The sequence below is a fragment of the Notolepis coatsorum genome (assembly GCF_963971535.1).
Source record: "Notolepis coatsorum genome assembly, chromosome: 2".
In the NCBI taxonomy this organism is placed as follows: Eukaryota; Metazoa; Chordata; class Actinopteri; order Aulopiformes; family Paralepididae; genus Notolepis; species Notolepis coatsorum.
This window is the reverse complement of record NC_140166.1, coordinates 232,132,600-232,154,576: the sequence shown is the minus strand read 5'-3', so window position 1 is coordinate 232,154,576 and position 21,977 is coordinate 232,132,600. Positions and strand designations below refer to the sequence as shown.

The 21,977-nt window shown below is 47.9% G+C and overlaps 1 protein-coding gene across 1 annotated transcript in view; it reads left to right on the top strand.

Annotated features, from left to right (window-relative positions):
* Window positions 1–21,977, top strand: part of LOC311223880 (uncharacterized protein) — a 137,943-nt gene that overhangs the window by 26,017 nt on the left and 89,949 nt on the right. Inside the window, exons 8-12 of the mRNA XM_084308642.1 lie at window positions 6,325–6,537; window positions 9,693–9,843; window positions 15,158–15,273; window positions 17,930–18,388; window positions 20,326–20,488. Coding sequence (XP_084164768.1) covers window positions 6,325–6,537; window positions 9,693–9,843; window positions 15,158–15,273; window positions 17,930–18,388; window positions 20,326–20,488 — 1,102 coding nt within the window. The remainder of the gene's footprint in view (window positions 1–6,324; window positions 6,538–9,692; window positions 9,844–15,157; window positions 15,274–17,929; window positions 18,389–20,325; window positions 20,489–21,977) is intronic.

Genomic DNA, 21,977 nt, shown 5'->3' with positions numbered 1-21,977 from the left:
AAACGACACAAGAGGATTATGGCAGGGACTGAAGTCAATAACTGACTATAAAGTCAGCGCCCCGTCAATGGGGAGCGACGACGCCTCCCTCGCGGACAAGCTCAACACCTTCTACGCTCGGTTTGGTGTAGACAGTGGCGCTGCTGGCTCTCCGGCTAGTGACGTCACTGGCGCGCCGGCTGTTGTGGAGGGGGGGGGGCAACCGCGAGGGGGGGGGGACGCTCTCTCGTTGTCGGAACACAGTGTGAGAAGAGCATTTATGCAGGTGAACACCAGGAAGGCTGCTGGCCCAGATGGCATAACAGGACGTATACTCAAGACCTGTGCCAACCAGCTGGCCCCTGTGTTCACCGTCATATTTAATCAATCACTGGCGGAGTCAGTGGTCCCTGCCTGCTTCAAGAGGTCTACCATCATCCCTGTGCCGAAGAAACCCTCCCCAGCATGTCCAAATGACTACAGACCGGTGGCACTCACCTCTGTGGTCATGAAATGTTTCGAGAGGCTGGTCAAGGACCACATTTGTGCCTCCCTCCCCAGTGATATGGACCCTATGCAATTTGCATACAGGACAAACAGGTCCACCGACGACACGGTCTCCCAGGTACTGCACAGCACCCTCTCGCACCTTGACCGTCAGAAGGGGGGCTATGTGAGACTGTTGTTCATTGACTACAGCTCAGCGTTCAACACCATAGTCCCCACCAGACTGGTGGACAAGCTGATCGAGCTAGGTCTGAGCTCCGCCCTGAGCGCCTGGGTACTGGACTTTCTGAGCGAAAGACCCCAGGCGGTCAGGGTGGGGGGTCAGACCTCCAACACCATCACCCTGAGCATCGGGTCCCCCCAGGGCTGTGTTCTGAGCCCCCTGCTGTACTCACTCTACACACACGACTGTGTGGCCAAGTTCAGCTCCAACTCCATAGTGAAGTTCGCAGATGACACGGTGGTGGTGGGGCTGATCTCGGACAACAACGAGAAGGCCTACCGGGAGGAGGTGGAGGTACTGGAACGCTGGTGCCAGGACAACAGCCTGCTCCTGAACATTGGCAAAACCAAGGAACTGATCGTGGATTATAGGAGAGGACAGCAGGGGACACACACACCACTGATGATAAACGGGGCTACCGTGGACAGGGTGAGCAGCTTCAAGTACCTGGGGGTCCACATCTCAGAGGACCTGACATGGTCAACACACATAAGCACAGTAGTAAATAAGGCGAAACAGCGTCTCTACCACCTGAGACAGTTAAGGAAGTTCAGAGTATCGGGGAAGATACTCCAGTCCTTCTACTCAGGAGCTGTAGAGAGCATCCTGACCGGAAACATCACTGCCTGGTATGGAAACAGCACGGCACAGGACAAGAAGGCCCTACAGAAAGTGGTGCGCTCAGCCGAGCGTACCACGGGTATTGCACTACCCCCCCTGCAGGTTCTATACAACAAGAGGTGCAAATCCAGAGCCTGCAGGATAATGAAAGACCCTCACCACCCCAATAACAGCCTGTTTCAGCTGCTGAGGTCAGGCAGACGCCTGCAAATCTCAGCTACTAGGACAGAGCGGTTTAGGCTCAGCTTCTTCCCCCAGGCCATCAGAGCCATGAACAATGTACATTGAGTGCTCAGAACATTGAACTGTCCACACACAAGCACACATGAACACACACACGACACGCACACTGTGCACGCTCACACACGAGCAGCCACTTAACACTTTAGCATGAGCGGGCACACACTCAGGCCGCACGCACCCTCACTTATTGCCAAAAGGAAAGGCCACTTTAAATTAGTATTAGCAACAGTAACAGTGTATTGCACTACTATTACTACTACTGTTAACTGCCAACTGTTACCCGTCATTGCACAAATTTATTGTTACCTGCTACCTGTTATTGCACAATTTTATTGCACACATTTTTTGTATTGGATTCTATTATATGTTATATGTTGTACCAATTGCACATCGTTGTGGGCAAGACCACCCGCATTTCATTGTATATCCGTATGCCGTGACAAATAAAACTCTTGACTTGACTTGACTTGACACACTGAAAAAGATATCCCCCATTCTGAACGGCCACGCCTCAACGGGCACTGCACTAGTATTATCAATAAGTATTCATCCATATTATGATGTGTTGGTGAGGCGGGCCGTCTCCCTCAGATAGTGCACCAGGGTTGGTTTGGTTTGATTTGATTTGATTTGACATTTTAAAAAAAATACAAGATTCCAGAAAACATCAAGGATGCTACACAAAAAGGTTGAGACTTATTTCCGTTGTGCTCCTTGGTCTCAGACAGACGAGCGATACAAAACATGACCACAAATAACAATTTGACAAACTACATAGACGTGTACATTTTAAATGCAGTACAAACGTAGCCACAGACAACAATGTATCAGACAACATTTTCATGCATTTTAAAATCTAGTTTTTAACATTGTCGAGGAGCCATGATTTGACTTTTTTCTTAAAATTGTGTCGGCTACTGATGCATTTTAGCTGTGAAGGTAGCAAATTCCAATTTGTGGCTCCCCAGAATTTAAAGGAACATTTGCCCATATTAGTGTTGAACCTTGGAATACGCAGGTCAGCAACGCTGGCTCTGGTGTTATGGGTCTGCATGTCCCTGTTCCACTGAAGATAATTAGTAAGATAAGAGGGGGCCCTATTATTATAAATGTTGTGAACTATATTGAGCTGAAGTTGAACAGACCTGGCTTCCAGAGGGAGCCAGCCCAGCGACTGGAAGTGTTGTTTGCCCACATTTACATTTTACATTTACATTTAGTCATTTAGCGGACGCTTTTATCCAAAGCGACTTACAAGTTCTCTACGACAAGTCAGCAGGAAGGGTACAACTCTTACAGCTGAGTAACAATGTTCATCAAACAGTACTGAAACGTGGATGCTGCAGTGTTGAGTGCAGAGTAGTAAAGACATATTACTGTAGTATAGTAGGAAGAGTGCATGATAATAAGTAAGATGTTTTTTTTTAGATATAGATTGAAGAAGTGTGTGCTCTGGAGGCTAGTCCTGGAGTTAATCGCATGAGTTTGTTCTGGGAAACCTGTAACTTATCTTTTAAAAAACGTTGGTCAGACCTCCGTACCAAGAACAGATAGCATAGTCGAAGCAACAAGAAACAAGTGAAGTTGCCAGAATGCGAAGACTTTCAGGGTCTAATAAATGTGCTTTCCTGGCCAGAAATGTAGTTCTGCCGTTCACCTTGCTCATAGTTCTGAGAGCCATGGATTCCCCGCTCAGGTGGCAACCTAGAGAGCTTATACACTTTTTTGCCGCAAAAAGCTGTCCCTCGAGATCTAGGCTGGGATTTATGCTGGGTTGGGTTGGGCACCAAAGATGATGTATTCTGTTTTGGCCATATGCAGAGATAATTTATTGTCAATGAGCCAATGTTTTATGGTAGAGAATTCCTTACTGAGGGTGGCCTGTAGCTTGTCCACATCCTTATCGGAGGAAAGGATAATAATAATAATAATAATAATAATAATAATAATAATAATAATAATAATAATAATAATAATAATAATAATAGATTTAATTTATATAGCACACTTTAAACTCAGTGAGCTCTCAAGGTGCTTCACAGCAGAATGACAACTAAATAGAAATAAAAATAAAATAAAAAGGTTTAAAACAAGAAAAACATTCAAATGAATAAGAATAAAAAGGTTTAAAACATAAAACATTTAAAATGAATAAAATAAAATAATGCGGTTAACAGAGTCATCCGCATAGAGAAACAGGTTCACATTACAGGCGGCTTGCATATCGTTAATATAATTTTCTTTTTTTTATAAATGTTTTTATTTTCAATTTAACATAGAACAAGACATCACATTACAATACCATTAACAATAATAATAATAATGACACTAACAACAGTAATAACAGCACAAGACAGGCAAACAAGAAAGTAAAACGATAAAAATTAAATAAGAAAATGAAAAAAAATATAATAATAATAAGTGTGGCGCTCATGTGTGTGCATTATCTTGTGTGCTATATATATGTGTGTTCTACCTACCCATATGTGCGTGTGCCTTACCTATGTATATGTTTTATGTGTGAATGCATATGTGTGCATGTGAATGTGTGCATGTGAGCGTGTGCATGTGACCGTGTGCATGTGGCCGTGTGCATGTGACCGTGTGCGTGTGAACGTGTGCATGTGAGCGTGTGCATGTGACCGTGTGCGTGTGAACGTGTATTCCCTCGGCAACAATGCCAGTACCGTCAGACAGAACAAGGCAGCAGGTTACTGGTAATGGGGAAATCCGGCGAGTACAGTGGTGGACAGCACAGGTCCAATATGTGACAGATAAGGGTCCCAGATTTCATAAAAAGTGTCCAACTTGGAATGCAGCATCCATGTGACGTAATATACTCACAGGGAATGCATTCCATTATGATATTGTACCATGACCTCTTTGACGGGACCTCGTCCTTGATCCAAAACAATAGGATGTTCTTTCTAGCAGCAAATGTCAACAAATTGAACAGTCTCTTATGTTTGAAATTGGTAACATGAATATCTGGGAGGCCCAGTAAAAGGCAGAGGGGATCCAGCTCGATGGGGGGGTGAAATATGTCAGATAGTTCCTCTACGATGTCGGACCAATAGCTCTGAAGTTTTACACGGGTCCAAAAGCAGTGGACGTGGTTTCCAGTCTCTATCTTGCATTTAAAGCAAAGTGGGGACGTATTGGGATCCATTTGACTCTTAAGGGCGGGGGGTAATATGAATGCGGTGCAAGATTCTAACTTGGATAGCCTTGGTGCGGTTACAAACCGAGATTTCTTTTGCGTAGGTCCACGCATCCTGCCAGTCTGCATCTGTGATCTCTATGTCCAGGTCTTTTTCCCAGGACTGTTTAGTAACATAGGAAGATAAAGATGAATTAAGGTTCAGAGTACTATAGAAGATAGATATTTGTTTTTTGGGGATCTGCAAGGAGAGGGCTTTCTCCACCTGCGAGGTGGAGATGTCAGTTAAAAGTGAGGTGTCCTTGGTGATAAACTGCCTAACAGGCAGAGATACGGATGATGTATATTAGTGGTTCAATTATCTTGAAAAAAAAAATAAAAATAAAAACATGCAAACGTTCAAACGCACACACACTAATAAGCATTGGAGGCTTTTAACCAGGGCCGGACTGGGGAAATCATTCAGGCCAGGACATATAGTGCAGAATATAGCCACTTTTTAATATGGTCTTAAAAACTAGAAACGCCAAGGAAATCATTCAAATAACCCTTGTTTTTATTTGACACAAAAAGATTATCAAACCAAGATGAATGTCTTTATTGGGATTGAAGTGCAAACCTAACTTTCACCAATCTTCACTTAAAAAGATAAAATAATATAATATAAAAGTATTTGTTTAACCTTTATTTACCCAGGGTAGGTTCTCTGAGCACGGATGCTCTTTTTCAGCTACGCCCTGCTTCACATTCACACAGTTCCATTCACACCTGGGAGCTGCCCAGTACAACCACAGTCTGACACCTGGGAGCTGCCCAGTACAACCACAGTCTGCCACCTGGGAGCTGCCCAGTACAACCACAGTCTGCCACCTGGGAGCTGCCCAGTACAACCACAGTCTGCCACCTGGGAGCTGCCCAGTACAACCACAGTCTGACACCTGGGAGCTGCCCAGTACAACCACAGTCTGACACCTGGGAGCTGCCCAGTACAACCACAGTCTGCCACCTGTGAGCTGCCCAGTACAACCACAGTCTGCCACCTGGGAGCTGCCCAGTACAACCACAGTCTGACACCTGGGAGCTGCCCAGTACAACCACAGTCTGACACCTGGGAGCTGCCCAGTACAACCACAGTCTGACACCTGGGAGCTGCCAGTACAACCACAGTCTGACACCTGGGAGCTGCCCAGTACAACCACAGTCTGACACCTGGGAGCTGCCCAGTACAACCACAGTCTGACACCGTTGACCACTGAGCAACTCCACTGGAGCAGTTGGGGGTTAAGTGCCTTGCTCAAGGGCACTTCAGCGGTTGGTGTTCCTGCCGGTCCCGGGGATCGAACCGGTGACCTTCCGGTCACAAACCTGCTTCTCTAACCTTTAGGCCACCGCTGCCCAAAATTTGGGATTAATAAAGTGCAAATCTAACTTTCACCAAACATCACTTTTTGTCAAATAAAAGGCGACTCTTAAAAAAAAAAAAGTAAAATTGTTTTTGAATCGATTTAAATTTTTCAAAATCGTCCTAAATCATTCATTCGAATTAATGGATGATATTGATTAATGGCCCCGCCCTCCCTCTCCCCCTCAGATCGAGCATGAGGTCTTGCACCAGGGCCGTCTCCACAGGCTGTGCAGCGACTCGTGCTTCCTGACGTGGCGCAGGATACGCCAGCTGGCCATGAACTGCTGCGAGGGGTGTGGCCTGTACTGTAAGACGAGCTCCGCCTCCTGCCAGACGCTCTACATCGACAAGTCGCAGCTCAGCTTCTGCTCCGCCACCTGCATCGGCACGTACAAACGGGTAGGTCCTTTTTTTTTTTACCCTTTCACTGCCACACGACAGCCGGTTAACCCTTTCACTGTGACAATACACAGAAGGTTAGCCCTTTACTATCACACAACCGACGGCGATGCTCCATCATTAGCATCATTAGCTCCGCGGATGTGTGATAGTAGAGGGTTAACCTTCTGTCGTGTGGCAGTGAAAGGGTTAAAGCAGGCCTGGAATCAGTATGAAGGCTGAGAGGGAGACACGGGAGAGAAGGTTCTTTATGGAGACATTAGGAAGGCTGATAGGGAGACAGAGTAGAGGAGACACAGGAGAGAAGGTTCTTTATTGAGACAGTAGGAAGGCTGAGAGGGAGACAGAGTAGAGGAGACACAGGAGAGAAGGTTCTTTATTGAGACAGTAGGAAGGCTGAGAGGGAGACAGAGTAGAGGAGACACAGGAGAGAAGGTTCTTTATTGAGACAGTAGGAAGGCTGAGAGGGAGACAGAGTAGAGGAGACACAGGAGAGAAGGTTCTTTATGGAGACATTAGGAAGGCTGAGAGGGAGACAGAGTAGAGGAGACACGGGAGAGAAGGTTCTTTATGGAGACATTAGGAAGGCTGAGGGGGAGACAGAGTAGAGGAGACACAGGAGAGAAGGTTCTTTATTGAGACAGTAGGAAGGCTGAGAGGGAGACAGAGTAGGGGAGACACAGGAGAGAAGGTTCTTTATGGAGACATTAGGAAGGCTGAGAGGGAGACAGAGTAGAGGAGACACAGGAGAGAAGGTTCTTTATGGAGACATTAGGAAGGCTGAGAGGGAGACAGAGTAGGAGACACAGGAGAGAAGGTTCTTTATTGAGACAGTAGGAAGGCTGAGAGGGAGACAGAGTAGAGGAGACACAGGAGAGAAGGTTCTTTATTGAGACAGTAGGAAGGCTGAGAGGGAGACAGAGTAGAGGAGACACAGGAGAGAAGGTTCTTTATTGAGACAGTAGGAAGGCTGAGAGGGAGACAGAGTAGAGGAGACACAGGAGAGAAGGTTCTTTATTGAGACAGTAGGAAGGCTGAGAGGGAGACAGAGTAGAGGAGACACAGGAGAGAAGGTTCTTTATTGAGACAGTAGGAAGGCTGAGAGGGAGACAGAGTAGAGGAGACACAGGAGAGAAGGTTCTTTATTGAGACAGTAGGAAGGCTGAGAGGGAGACAGAGTAGGAGACACAGGAGAGAAGGTTCTTTATTGAGACAGTAGGAAGGCTGAGAGGGAGACAGAGTAGGGGAGACACAGGAGAGAAGGTTCTTTATTGAGACAGTAGGAAGGCTGAGAGGGAGACAGAGTAGAGGAGACACAGGAGAGAAGGTTCTTTATTGAGACCGTAGGAAGGCTGAGAGGGAGACACAGGAGAGAAGGTTCTTTATTGAGACCGTAGGAAGGCTGAGAGGGAGACACAGGAGAGAAGGTTCTTTATTGAGACAGTAGGAAGGCTGAGAGGGAGACAGAGTAGCGGAGACACAGGAGAGAAGGTTCTTTATTGAGACAGTAGGAAGGCTGAGAGGGAGACAGAGTAGAGGAGACACAGGAGAGAAGGTTCTTTATTGAGACAGTAGGAAGGCTGAGAGGGAGACAGAGTAGGGGAGACACAGGAGAGAAGGTTCTTTATTGAGACAGTAGGAAGGCTGAGAGGGAGACAGAGTAGAGGAGACACAGGAGAGAAGGTTCTTTATTGAGACAGTAGGAAGGCTGAGAGGGAGACACAGTAGAGGAGACACAGGAGAGAAGGTTCTTTATGGAGACAGTAGGAAGGCTGAGAGGGAGACAGAGTAGAGGAGACACAGGAGAGAAGGTTCTTTATTGAGACAGTAGGAAGGCTGAGAGGGAGACAGAGTAGAGGAGACACAGTAGAGAAGGTTCTTTATTGAGACAGTAGGAAGGCTGAGAGGGAGACAGAGTAGGGGAGACACAGGAGAGAAGGTTCTTTATTGAGACAGTAGGAAGGCTGAGAGGGAGACAGAGTAGAGGAGACACAGGAGAGAAGGTTCTTTATTGAGACAGTAGGAAGGCTGAGAGGGAGACACAGTAGAGGAGACACAGGAGAGAAGGTTCTTTATGGAGACAGTAGGAAGGCTGAGAGGGAGACAGAGTAGAGGAGACACAGGAGAGAAGGTTCTTTATTGAGACAGTAGGAAGGCTGAGAGGGAGACAGAGTAGAGGAGACACAGGAGAGAAGGTTCTTTATTGAGACAGTAGGAAGGCTGAGAGGGAGACAGAGTAGAGGAGACACAGGAGAGAAGGTTCTTTATTGAGACAGTAGGAAGGCTGAGAGGGAGACAGAGTAGAGGAGACACAGGAGAGAAGGTTCTTTAGTGAGACAGTAGGAAGGCTGAGAGGGAGACAGAGTAGAGGAGACACAGGAGAGAAGGCTCTTTAGTGAGACAGTAGGAAGGCTGAGAGGGAGACAGAGTAGAGGAGACACAGGAGAGAAGGTTCTTTATTGAGACAGTAGGAAGGCTGAGAGGGAGACAGAGTAGAGGAGACACAGGAGAGAAGGTTCTTTATTGAGACAGTAGGAAGGCTGAGAGGGAGACAGAGTAGAGGAGACACAGGAGAGAAGGTTCTTTATTGAGACAGTAGGAAGGCTGAGAGGGAGACAGAGTAGAGGAGACACAGGAGAGAAGGTTCTTTAGTGAGACAGTAGGAAGGCTGAGAGGGAGACAGAGTAGAGGAGACACAGGAGAGAAGGCTCTTTAGTGAGACAGTAGGAAGGCTGAGAGGGAGACAGAGTAGAGGAGACACAGGAGAGAAGGTTCTTTATTGAGACAGTAGGAAGGCTGAGAGGGAGACAGAGTAGAGGAGACACAGGAGAGAAGGCTCTTTAGTGAGACAGTAGGAAGGCTGAGAGGGAGACAGAGTAGAGGAGACACAGGAGAGAAGGTTCTTTATTGAGACAGTAGGAAGGCTGAGAGGGAGACAGAGTAGAGGAGACACAGGAGAGAAGGTTCTTTATGGAGACATTAGGAAGGCTGAGAGGGAGACAGAGTAGAGGAGACACAGGAGAGAAGGTTCTTTATGGGGACATTAGGAAGGTTGAGAGTGTTTCCTCCGGTTGTACACAGCAGTAAGACCACGCAGTGTTATATTATATTATATATTGTATTATATTACTAAACAGCTGCTCTGTGTGTTTCAGACATGCCTTAAGACCATCCAGTGTGCTAACTGCCACACACTGACTGTTGTCTGCTCCACCCACATGGAGAGGGATCAGAAGGGGAAGGTTCAGCTCTACTGCTCTGCTCTCTGCGTGGAGCAGAGCCGACCGCCTAAACACACACTCACTGGTAGGTCACACACACACGCACGCACACACGCACGCACGCACGCACGCACACGCACACGCTCACGCTCGCACACACACGCACACACGCACGCACACACGCACACACGCACACACGCACGCACGCACGCACGCACACACGCACACACGCACACACACACACTCACTGGTAGGACACACACACACACACACTCACTGGTAGGACACACACACACACACACACTCACTGGTAGGACACACACGCACACACACACACACACACACACTGCCCTTTAGCAGCTCTCTCACGCCTCTGGACACTAGAGCTGTGTCCCCGAAGACTGTTTTTGGGATTCGAACTCCGCCAGGGTTTTTCGAATCCATCGTTTTTAAATCATGCAAAAGATAATTGCTCCTAGGGGTGCCCAAGTGGCACGGCCGACCCGGGTTCGATTCCCGGACCCGCCGTCATTTGCCGAATGTCTTCCCCCCCCGCTCTATCTCCCGTTCTTCCTCTCTCTCTCTCTCTACTGGACTGCCCGGTAGTAAAAAATAAATATTAAAAAAATATAAAAAATATGTGCTCCTAAATAATGTCTCTGGTTCAGTACCGTCGAGTCTTGACTTTAGGCACATGGCGCACATTTACGCATTTAACGTAGAGCATATGCGCATATTGCTGCGGTTATTAAGAGGAGTAGTACCGACACGGGAGGCTTCAATAGCGTTTAGATGGTAATCCATTTTGTGAATCCATTTGTTGAAACAACATCTTTGTTGGCCGACGGCTCCTGCTGTCTTAATGTTAGCGAGCTAAACGTGCATAGCTTAATTAACGTGCATAACATACCTGTGTAACGTTAAGTAACTTGTGTTAAGTAACTTGTGTTAAGTAACTGCATACATACACTTGGTTTAATCCAAACGTCCATTCGGAAACGTTGTATTATGAAATAAGACGGGTGAGTCTCTCAACTCGCTCTTTTTCGCCTGATTGATTCATTTCCTGATGACGTGTGACGGACGGTGACCCCTGACCCCTCCTCATCTCCACTAGACTGTGTTCGCACGTGGCTTTAACATTATTGTAAACACAACATAGTGCTGTGATATTCTGATATATATCACATTCGGATATATCTTTTTTGTGTAAAATAAATAAAAAATGAAAAATTGGAAAGAAAAAAGCAGAGGTTCGAACCCATTACTTAAGAGTCGAGTGCCAAACGTAACGGACGAAGGTTCGACCCGCAGCCCTGCTGGACACGCGCTCGCTTCCAACCAGCGGCTCCTCGTGGAGACGTCCCACCTCTGACACCAGCTCCTCGTGGAGACGTCCCACCTCTGACACCAGCTCCTCGTGGAGACGTCCCACCTCTGACACCAGCTCCTCGTGGAGACGTCCCACCTCTGACACCAGCTCCTCGTGGAGACGTCCCACCTCTGACACCAGCTCCTCGTGGAGACGTCCCACCTCTGACACCAGCTCCTCGTGGAGACGTCCCACCTCTGACACCAGCTCCTCGTGGAGATGTCCCACCTCTGACACCAGCTCCTCGTGGAGACGTCCCACCTCTGACACCAGCTCCTCGTGGAGACGTCCCACCTCTGACACCAGCTCCTCGTGGAGACGTCCCACCTCTGACACCAGCTCCTCGTGGAGACGTCCCACCTCTGACACCAGCTCCTCGTGGAGACGTCCCACCTCTGACACCAGCTCCTCGTGGAGACGTCCCACCTCTGACACCAGCTCCTCGTGGAGACGTCCCACCTCTGACACCAGCTCCTCGTGGAGACGTCCCACCTCTGACACCAGCTCCTCGTGGAGACGTCCCACCTCTGACACCAGCTCCTCGTGGAGACGTCCCACCTCTGACACCAGCTCCTCGTGGAGACGTCCCACCTCTGACACCAGCTCCTCGTGGAGACGTCCCACCTCTGACACCAGCTCCTCGTGGAGACGTCCCACCTCTGACACCAGCTCCTCGTGGAGACGTCCCACCTCTGACACCAGCTCCTCGTGGAGACGTCCCACCTCTGACACCAGCTCCTCGTGGAGACGTCCCACCTCTGACACCAGCTCCTCGTGGAGACGTCCCACCTCTGACACCAGCTCCTCGTGGAGACGTCCCACCTCTGACACCAGCTCCTCCTCGTGGAGATGTCCCACCTCTGACACCAGCTCCTCGTGGAGACGTCCCACCTCTGACACCAGCTCCTCGTGGAGACGTCCCACCTCTGACACCAGCTCCTCGTGGAGACGTCCCACCTCTGACACCAGCTCCTCGTGGAGACGTCCCACCTCTGACACCAGCTCCTCGTGGAGACGTCCCACCTCTGACACCAGCTCCTCGTGGAGACGTCCCACCTCTGACACCAGCTCCTCGTGGAGACGTCCCACCTCTGACACCAGCTCCTCGTGGAGACGTCCCACCTCTGACACCAGCTCCTCGTGGAGACGTCCCACCTCTGACACCAGCTCCTCGTGGAGACGTCCCACCTCTGACACCAGCTCCTCGTGGAGACGTCCCACCTCTGACACCAGCTCCTCCTCGTGGAGATGTCCCACCTCTGACACCAGCTCCTCGTGGAGACGTCCCACCTCTGACACCAGCTCCTCCTTGTGGAGACGTCCCACCTCTGACACCACCAGCTCCTCGTGGAGACGTCCCACCTCTGACACCAGCGGCTCCTCATGGAGACGTCCCACCTCTGACACCAGCTCCTCGTGGAGACGTCCCACCTCTGACACCAGCTCCTCGTGGAGACGTCCCGCTCGTGGACGTTATAGTCTAGAGTTTAATCATCCCGAGGGACATTTGACACTACAAATCGCTCACAGTAAACATTTAGACAGAACAAAGTCACGAATAAGAATAACAAAACTAAGAATAGAATAAAATATACAGTAAAAATATACTGAAGTCTACAGTAGGTGTAATATTGAACTGTGTTGTTTTAAAAGTAAAAGTCCAGGGCCCTCATTTATCAACATTGCGTACGCACCGACATGTGCGTAACCCGTGCGTACGATCATTTCTAAGCAAAGTGTGGGATTTATCAAATTGAACGTGAACTTGACTTTGTGCGTACCTGACGCCCGGTGGTGGAATATCGATACTGCAGACGGTATATGCGCTCATCAGTTTCATGCATGTTTCAATGCGGAAATAAGCTTCCGTGCATTACTCCCGACACTGGCGCGTGTTCTGTATGAACCGTAATTCATTATAGTTCATTGTGAAATAGCGATAGTAGTGTAATTATTGTCAAACCCTAAATAGCATGTGGAATAGGTATTTCCGAATGAATTCAGCCTGGTTCATAGGGTTATTATAGGAATACTTCTCCGGTGTGCGCTCAGATGTTTTCAGAGATATAGGGCATGTCTATTTGCAGAGAGAGAACATTATAATATTAAGTAGAGTTCGCTACCCGAGACACATTCTCCTTGATTTGTACCGCAATTTGAGACCCACATTGGAGCGTGGAGCAAAACGCAGTGTTGGATGTCTAAAGCGTGGAGCAAAACGCAGTGTTGGATGTCTAATTTCCCCAACCCCACAACCAACTACATACAATATCCATATATCAATAACAGGAGGCCAAGAGAGGATTACCAGGTTACCCAACATCATCGGAGCAATATATAGACTGTACCCATATAGCTTTCAATGCTCCATCAATAAACAAATCCAGTAATGTGAACGGGATTCCACTCGGTCAATGTACAGATAATCTGCGATGCGCATTTTGGCTGATAATGTGCCGGTGGCCGGACTCTCATTCAGGCCTAATTGTATTTAATTCAATTGTAATGTTATTACTGGGGTATCTAAAACATCAGTTAAAATGCAGATCAGGGTTATCCACTGAAGCCATAATGACTCTGACCAGAAGTACCACGGGCTCATGACGAGCGCACACAATAGGCATTGTAGAGCGCAGAGTTGGCGTGCTGAAATTGATTTAATTTCAGTCATTACAGCTTAATGTCGGGTCAGCTTGTCATTTATTTCTGTCAATGTGCTGGTTCTGTAGCAGGAGTCAGTCAGTCAACATCCTTGGCTCCCGGCGCACCGAAGATAGTCTACACGCTCCCTCCTCCTCAGCGGAGTTGTCTGTGAACTTGGCAACTTCATTGGATTTATTTATTCTCTAAAAATATCTATAATCATACGATTAAATATTGTTTAAAATAAAACGCTAAATACTATTATTCTGTGTCATGTTTCCAAATAAGATTGTTCACAACGGGAAATGCTGTATACGTTCAATTTGTTGGTTAGACCTCGGTGATCAATCTCGCTCTCAGTGAAGTCTCTCAGAGTTCGCTCGGGTTAGACCATTATTTCACATCCCATGGGGGTGTTTCATGACCATATATGGATAATCGAGGCGGTTCTGGTATGCAAATACTTAAAACCATGCACGAGCTCCAGCGTAGGATCAAAGTGATATTTATCAAGACAGGTGTGTGTAGGACCTGATAAATCAATTTTTTTTGTGCGTGCACACATTCTAAATTCTGTGCTTACGAACGAAAGTAGAAGACTTTCTAAGAACTGTTGATAAATGAGGGTCCAGGAAGATGGTAACTGTCACCCTGTCATGTTGATGTGTGTGTGTGTGTGTGTGTGTGTGTGTGTGCGCACATCTGTGTGTGCGCGTCTGTGTGTGCGTGTGTGTGTGTGTGCGCGTCTGTGTGTGTGCGTATGCAGTATGCGCACAACACAAACACACGATATAACCTGTTTAACATGAAAATAAAGCTTCACACTCTGCTTCTCTTTATCCTCTACTCTCTCCCTCTCTCTCTTTCTCTCTCTGTTTCTCTCTCTGTCTCTCTCTCTGTCTCTCTCTCTCGGTCTCTCTGTCTCCCTCTCTGTCTCTCTCTCTCTGTCTCTCTCTCTGTCTCTCTCTGTCTCTCTCTCTCCCTCTATCTCTCTCTGTCTCTCTCTCTGTCTCTCTCTCTCTCCTCTCTCTCTCTCCTCTCTCTCTCCTCTCTCTCTCACCCCCCTCTCTCCCACCCCCCTCTCTCTCTATCTCTCTCTCTCCTCTCTCTCTCCTCTCTCTCCTCTCTCTCTCTCTCTCCCCCCTCTCTCTCCTCTCTCTCCCCCCCTCTCTCTCCCCCCCTCTCTCTGCTCCTCTCTCCCCCCTCTCTCTATCTCCCCCATCTCTCTCCCCCCCTCTCTCTGCTCCTCTCTCTCCCCCCCTCCCTCTTTCTCCCCCCCCCCCCTCTCTCTCTCTCTCTCTCTCTCTCTCTCTCTCTCTCTCTCTCTCTCTCTCTCTCTCTCTCTCTCTCTCTCTCTCTCTCTCTCTCTCTCTCTCTCTCTCAGGAACTCCGTTCCCCTGTTCTCTCTGTAAAAAGAGCGCAGTCCCTCAGTACCACCTGGCCATGGTGGACGGATCCATCCGGAACTTCTGCTCCTTAGACTGTGTGACGACATACAGAGTGAGCACCTTGACCTGCTCCTTAGACTGGTGTTTACTGTTTAGACTGTGTGACTATTAGGGCTGACCCCTATTAGTCGATTAGTCGACTATATCAGTCGAAATGAGCCGTAGTCGACTGCCAACCTCTTAGTAAAATCATTCTTTCCAAAAGAAAAGAGGCCTAGAAGCGTGGCTAACGCTAACGGCACACATACCAGAGGCCAACTGCCTACGAAAACAGGCACAGAGGCACTGAAAGAGGATTTCACCATCTGATGAACACACTAGACAAATATCAAGATGTATCCATCAGTGGACCAATTGCATGCTTTTGCAGAGGACAAGAAGCCTTCAGTCGACTCCTTCAGACATTAACACTTTGAGTACCAGCCACGACATAAGTCGTTATTTCATGCCCCGACGACGAGTGCAGACGACGCTAATTGTCGTTTTTTTTTATTAGCGATCTGAATTCATATTTCATCAACCAAGTCTCCCGTTGGTACAGCAGCCCCTCTAGGAGCTCAGATGGGAAAATACCGCCCCCTATCGTCTATCCCTGTGTAACTGCAGGCCATTCGATTAGACTGGTGGATCTGTGCGGGGGGAGCCTACTGGCTCCACTATGCTGGCGAGCGAGATGGAAAGCAGCCTGGAATATATATTTACAGCAGCCAATAATCAATCAATAAACACGATCGATATTAGGAATGGCGATCAGGAATTGGAATAATCTTTTTGGAGAACATCTGATCTAAGGTAAGGAGTCTATGTTACCAGTTTTAGGATAATCAGAGCTGTATTCACTGAGATAACAGCGTGTCCCGTATGTGTATATGTGTGTGTGTGTGTGTGTGTGTGTGTGTGCTGTTGAGGACATAAGAGAATACATTTCTCAGCTTGCTTCTATAGCGTGCATAAGTACACATATACTATCGACAATCTAGCGTTTATTTGAAAACGATTCATAAATAGGCCGACAAATGACAACGTGTCTAGTGTATTCGAGAATATTCCAATAAATGCCGTTTATGACGGAATCTTTCTATTTTCCTGAGATTTTCGAGAAAACGATAGCTTTTCGAAATGCTATAAAAAGGATATGAACCGATTTAAAAAAAAAAAAATCCATTTGGACAATGTTGACTGCAAACAAGTCATTGATAAGCGACGGACAGATTAGACACATAGCCATAATTTAAAACATAGATCAGCGTTACTATCATTGAAGTGGGTGGCGGCATTCAAGGGGGTAAAAAGAAAAACACGGCCGGCTCTCAAAGTGTTAAGCACCCCCACAGCCCAAATGGAATGATAAATTTTTTTTTAATTTTTTTTTAAGTGTAACGGCACATTTTGGCCAATCATAGTCGACTATCCAAATCCTTAGTCGGGGACAGCCCTAGTGACTACAAAAAACGAGAGTGAAGAAGAATATTGCAGGGGATTTTGGCAATTTTTTTTGGGCCGCTACCCACATGGTTAGCTGTGTTACTCATTCCCCACACAATCCTTACAAGTTGTACCTCGTTGTAAAGGTGACTAATCAGCCTTTCCAAAGATATAAAATACAATACCAATTGGTATTATTAGTAAAGGGGAGGAATAATCAACCAAAATAACATTTCCCAACTTTTTTTGGGGAGTTTATTTATTAACACTTTGATTACCGGCCATAACATGGTCAAAAAACATAGTTGAATGCTAGCACCCACTTCAATGATAGCGTTGTGAACGCATAATCTATGGGTTAAATTATGGCTATGTGTCTAACCTGCCCGTCGCTTATCAATGACTTGTTTGCAGTCAACATTGTCGAGACGGATTGTTTTTTAATCGGTTCATTTCTGTTTTATAGCATTTCGAAAAGCCGTCGTTTTCTTGAAAGTTTCAGGAAAATAGAAAGATTTAAACGGCATTTACTGGAATATTCGTAATTTTTCGGCCTATTTATGAATCGTTTTCAAATAAACGCTAGATTATCGATAGTATATGTGTACTTATGCACGCTAGATAAGCGAGCTGAGAAATATATTCTCATTTCCTGATCACACACACACACACGTCATATGGGACACGTTGAGATATGGGTGAAAACAGATCCGAATACCCCAAGACTGGTCAAATAGATTCCTTACCTCAGATCAGATGTTCTCCAAAAAGATTATTCCAATTCCTGATCGCCATTCCAAATATCGATCGCGTTTATTGATTCAGCGCTAGGTACTGTAAACATATATTCACGTTGTTTTCCGCCTCGCAATCACTTCGGTATATTCAGATGGCTCGCCGGAAAAGTAAAATGAGTCTAATACAATGGGGTGCAGTTACACAGGGATAGACGATAGGGGGTGGTATTTTCCCAATGGAGCTCAGAGAGGGCTTGGAGCACTAGCGTGAGGCTCGATTGATGAAATATGAATTCAAATCGCTAAAAAAAAAAAACGCTATTTAGCGTCGGTGGCATTCAACGGGCGGCATGAACTAACGACATATAGCGTCCGTGGCACTCAAAGTGTTAACCAACTAGAGTCGGACTAACCTCTATTGTTTAGAGTGACTGTGTGACTACATGCAGAGTAAAGGGGGGAGGTGTAGAGCGACACCTAGTGGCTGAACGTTATCTACAGCACCTTTTTAACCCTGCTGTTTCTCTATAACCCTGCTGTCTCTAGAAGAGCGGCCCCTCCTCTCAGCCCGACCCGGACCGGGACTTGGCCAACGGAACGTCTTCCTCCTCTGCGGCTCCCGGGGACCCTTTCCACCGAGACGCCCCCCCCAGACCGAGCCCCTCGTTGGCCGGGGGGGTGGGGCCCTACGGTCAGTCCCCCCACCCCCCGCAGCCCAGCCCCAGGGCCCCCGGCTCCGTGCCTCCCCCCGTCCCCCAGGACTTCTCCTCCCCTCTGCCCTACCCCGGGCACCACCCCGGACACACCTCCGTGCCTCCGCTGCTGCCCCCCGCCTACCCTGCGCTGCCTCCGCCAGCGGCTCCGGACCAGGGCCCGCCGAGGGTCCCTCTGCCCGGCCTGCAGCACCCCAGAGCGGGCCAGCCCGGGGGGAGCGAGGTGTTCAAGCTCACCTGTCATCAGTGCAGCAAGCAGTTCAGCGCCAAGCCGCAGCTGTTCAACCACCAGGTAGGGAGCGAGAGAGAGAGAGAGAGAGAGAGAGAGAGAGAGAGAGAGAGAGAGAGAGACCGGGTACCAGGTAGGGGGCGAGAGAGACCGGGTACCAGGTAGGGGGCGAGAGAGAGAGAGAGAGAGAGAGAGAGAGAGAGAGACCGGGTACCAGGTAGGGGGCGAGAGAGAGAGAGACCGGGTACCAGGTAGGGGGTGAGCGAGAGAGACCGGGTACCAGGTAGGGAGCGAGAGAGACCGGGTACCAGGTAGGGGGCGAGAGAGACCGGGTACCAGGTAGGGGGCGAGAGAGACCGGGTACCAGGTAGGGGGCGAGAGAGACCGGGTACCAGGTAGGGGGCGAGAGAGACCGGGTACCAGGTAGGGGGCGAGAGAGACCGGGTACCAGGTAGGGGGCGAGAGAGACCGGGTACCAGGTAGGGGGCGAGAGAGACCGGGTACCAGGTAGGGGGCGAGAGAGACCGGGTACCAGGTAGGGGGCGAGAGAGACCAGGTACCAGGTAGGGGGCGAGAGAGAGAGACCGGGTACCAGGTAGGGGGCGAGAGAGACCAGGTACCAGGTAGGGGGCGAGAGAGACCAGGTACCAGGTAGGGGGCGAGCAACATAACACACCTGAAGAACAATAAAACCTCTATGGTTTAAAAATCATCACAAAAAGTGACTTAAGAGCCAAGCACAGCTCTTCAAATCTAAACAGACAAGAAAGTGCTCGCCATCATAGGGAAAAGCTCACATTTAAAACATCCATATTCAAGTCCCAATACACCGCTCGACATTGAAATGGAGATACAAAAAATCACGGAAAAAGCCGAAGAGCTTTTCATGCGCGAACATTACTTTTTATACACAGTCCCGTAGCGTCATATTGCAAGCAAAGATAAACACTCCTTCTTTCAACTGTGTCTTGCCATTGGCTTATCGCTACTCCAATGGTTAGTAACTTGAAAAAGTAAAAGTAACAGTTTAACTGAAACAGATTACTGTACTTCGGAATTCCCCTAGGATCCCTCTCATCAATGTCATGTGCTTCTGCACTGGTCCCTGGCCTCATCAGCATGCTAGTGAGTAGGGGTGGGAATCACCAGTTTCATCACGATACGATACCATACCATATCCATTCTTTGGACAACGATACGATATTTTCCGATATCACAGTCTGCCACGATACGATACGATACGATTCAGGTGCCTGCGATCGATATGAGACGATATTATATGCCCATTTAACACAATCAGTAACATTTAAATCAACAAAAAAAAAGGCAATGGAAATATCATTTGACATTTTTATTTTTGATCTCTTCCAGACATTTAATTGGGCGCACATGTCACATGACCAGAAACGTCAGTGGCCAATCAGATTAGCAAAATGCACGAACCGTTTGGTAAAAGTAATGACGCGTCCGGGGGAGGGAATCCTGTAGCACACAGCATTAACAGAGAACGGAACAATTGCACTGCTGTGATATATAAAGATGATGCATGTTCTTTAATCATATCATCAACGGTGAAAGAAAGTAGGCACAGAGGTCACTGTCCTAATAACGTCTGTGAGGGGGAACGGGATGCTGTCTGTGACTCTCAACAGTTGCTTCCTGTGTTGCAGGGCTGTGTCTCTGTGTTCTGTGGGAAGGCGTGTGATGTTGCTTCCTGTGTTGCAGGGCTGTGTCTCAGTGTTCTGTGGGAAGGCGTGTGATGTTGCTTCCTGTGTTGCAGGGCTGTGTCTCAGTGTTCTGTGGGAAGGCGTGTGATGTTGCTTCCTGTGTTGCAGGGCTGTGTCTCAGTGTTCTGTGGGAAGGCGTGTGATGTTGCTTCCTGTGTTGCAGGGCTGTGTCTCAGTGTTCTGTGGGAAGGCGTGTGATGTTGCTTCCTGTGTTGCAGGGCTGTGTCTCTGTGTTCTGTGGGAAGGCGTGTGATGTTGCTTCCTGTGTTGCAGGGCTGTGTCTCGGTGTTCTGTGGGAAGGCGTGCAGCGAGCAGTACAAGGTCCAGAGGAACATCATGGCTCCCTGCTCTCACTGTCACCTGGACAAGATCATCTACGACTTCATCACGTACGGCCAGCACGGTCTCTCTCAAGACCACCCTGTCTGCAGCCCCAGTGAGTAGAGCCTGTCTCTCTCTCTCTCTCTCTCTCTCTCTCTCTCTCTCTCTCTCTCTCTCTCTCTCTCTCTCTCTCTCTCTCTCTTTGATTGATTGATTGAAAAGTTTATTAACAGATTGCAGAATGGGTACAGTACATGGGTACAGTACAGCTCAGTACATACAATTGTTAAGGGGATGCAGACCAGAGAAAGACTTTCGTCTTGTTTACATCAGGGTCCCCCATTTTCAATTCATCATAACATATATGACATACATGACATACAGATAGACAGTACTGCTACATCTATACATTTATGACATATCAGATTTGCAAATACAGTACTGTTTGTGATACAAAAGTGTCCAGAAAAAGAGTGTATATACATTTGGCGTAGAAACTGTACATTGGAGGAGGTTGGGGGGGTGGGGTGGGTGGGTGAGGGCTGTACATTGGAGGTGGGGGGGGGGTTGGGTAGGGGACACATACACATTTTACACTGTACATTGGAATACTGACAAAGCCTTACTTGGTCATTTACTGTACAACTAGGTTAGGACATTTGTAGGGGCCAGTTTCGAATTGCAGTCTCACGTAGGTGTTTTTTGAGAGTGTTTTTGAAAGTGGGTAGTGATTCACATTCCTTTACAGCTTTAGGTAGGGCGTTCCACATTGATGTGGCATAATTGCGAAACGTGTTTAGTCCCTTGTTTGAGCCGAATCTGGGTTTTACATGATTTGTGGAGCTCCCTCTGGTGTTGTGATCGTGGTATTCACTGACCTTTGGGAAGTATTTTGACATGTACATGGGTACCTTGGTCGCGTAGTGTATCTTGTAGACCAGGCCCATTGCAAGTTGCTGTACTCTGTCGTCTACTCTAAGCCATCCTAGGTTGTCAAAGTGGGCAGGGGTGAGGTGGGTTCTAGGAGTCAGGTCAAGCAGTAGTCTGACTAGCTTGTTTTGAGATGTTTGTAATTTGTTTTTTAGTGCCTTTGAGGTGCTTTGGTACCATGAGGTGCAAGCATAGTCGTAGTACCCTTGAATGAGTGCTCCTGCTAGAGTCTTCAGGGTATTCTTGTTTACCAGAGAGGAGATCCGGTACAAGAATCGCGTTCGTTGGTTGACTTTTTTTATTACATTGGATGCCATTTTGTCACAGGAAAGATTAGCCTCTAGGATGGAACCCAGGTAGGTAATTTCATCTTTCCTTGTGATAATATTGTCACCCACTGTAACCGAGAAGCCGTCGGTCTTGCTGAGTTTGTTATTTGAACAGAAAGAGAATGGACTCTGTTTTGCCCATGTGTAATGATAGTTTGTTGTCGGCGAGCCATATGCAGATTCTGCCTAGTTCCGAGCTGAGGGCTTTTTCAACCTGTAACTTGTTCTTGTCAGAGACCAGCAGGGCTGAGTCGTCCGCAAACAGGAACAAGTTGCAGTCACAAGCTGACGACATGTCATTTGCATAAATTAGGAATAGTAGCGGTCCTAGTATGCTTCCTTGTG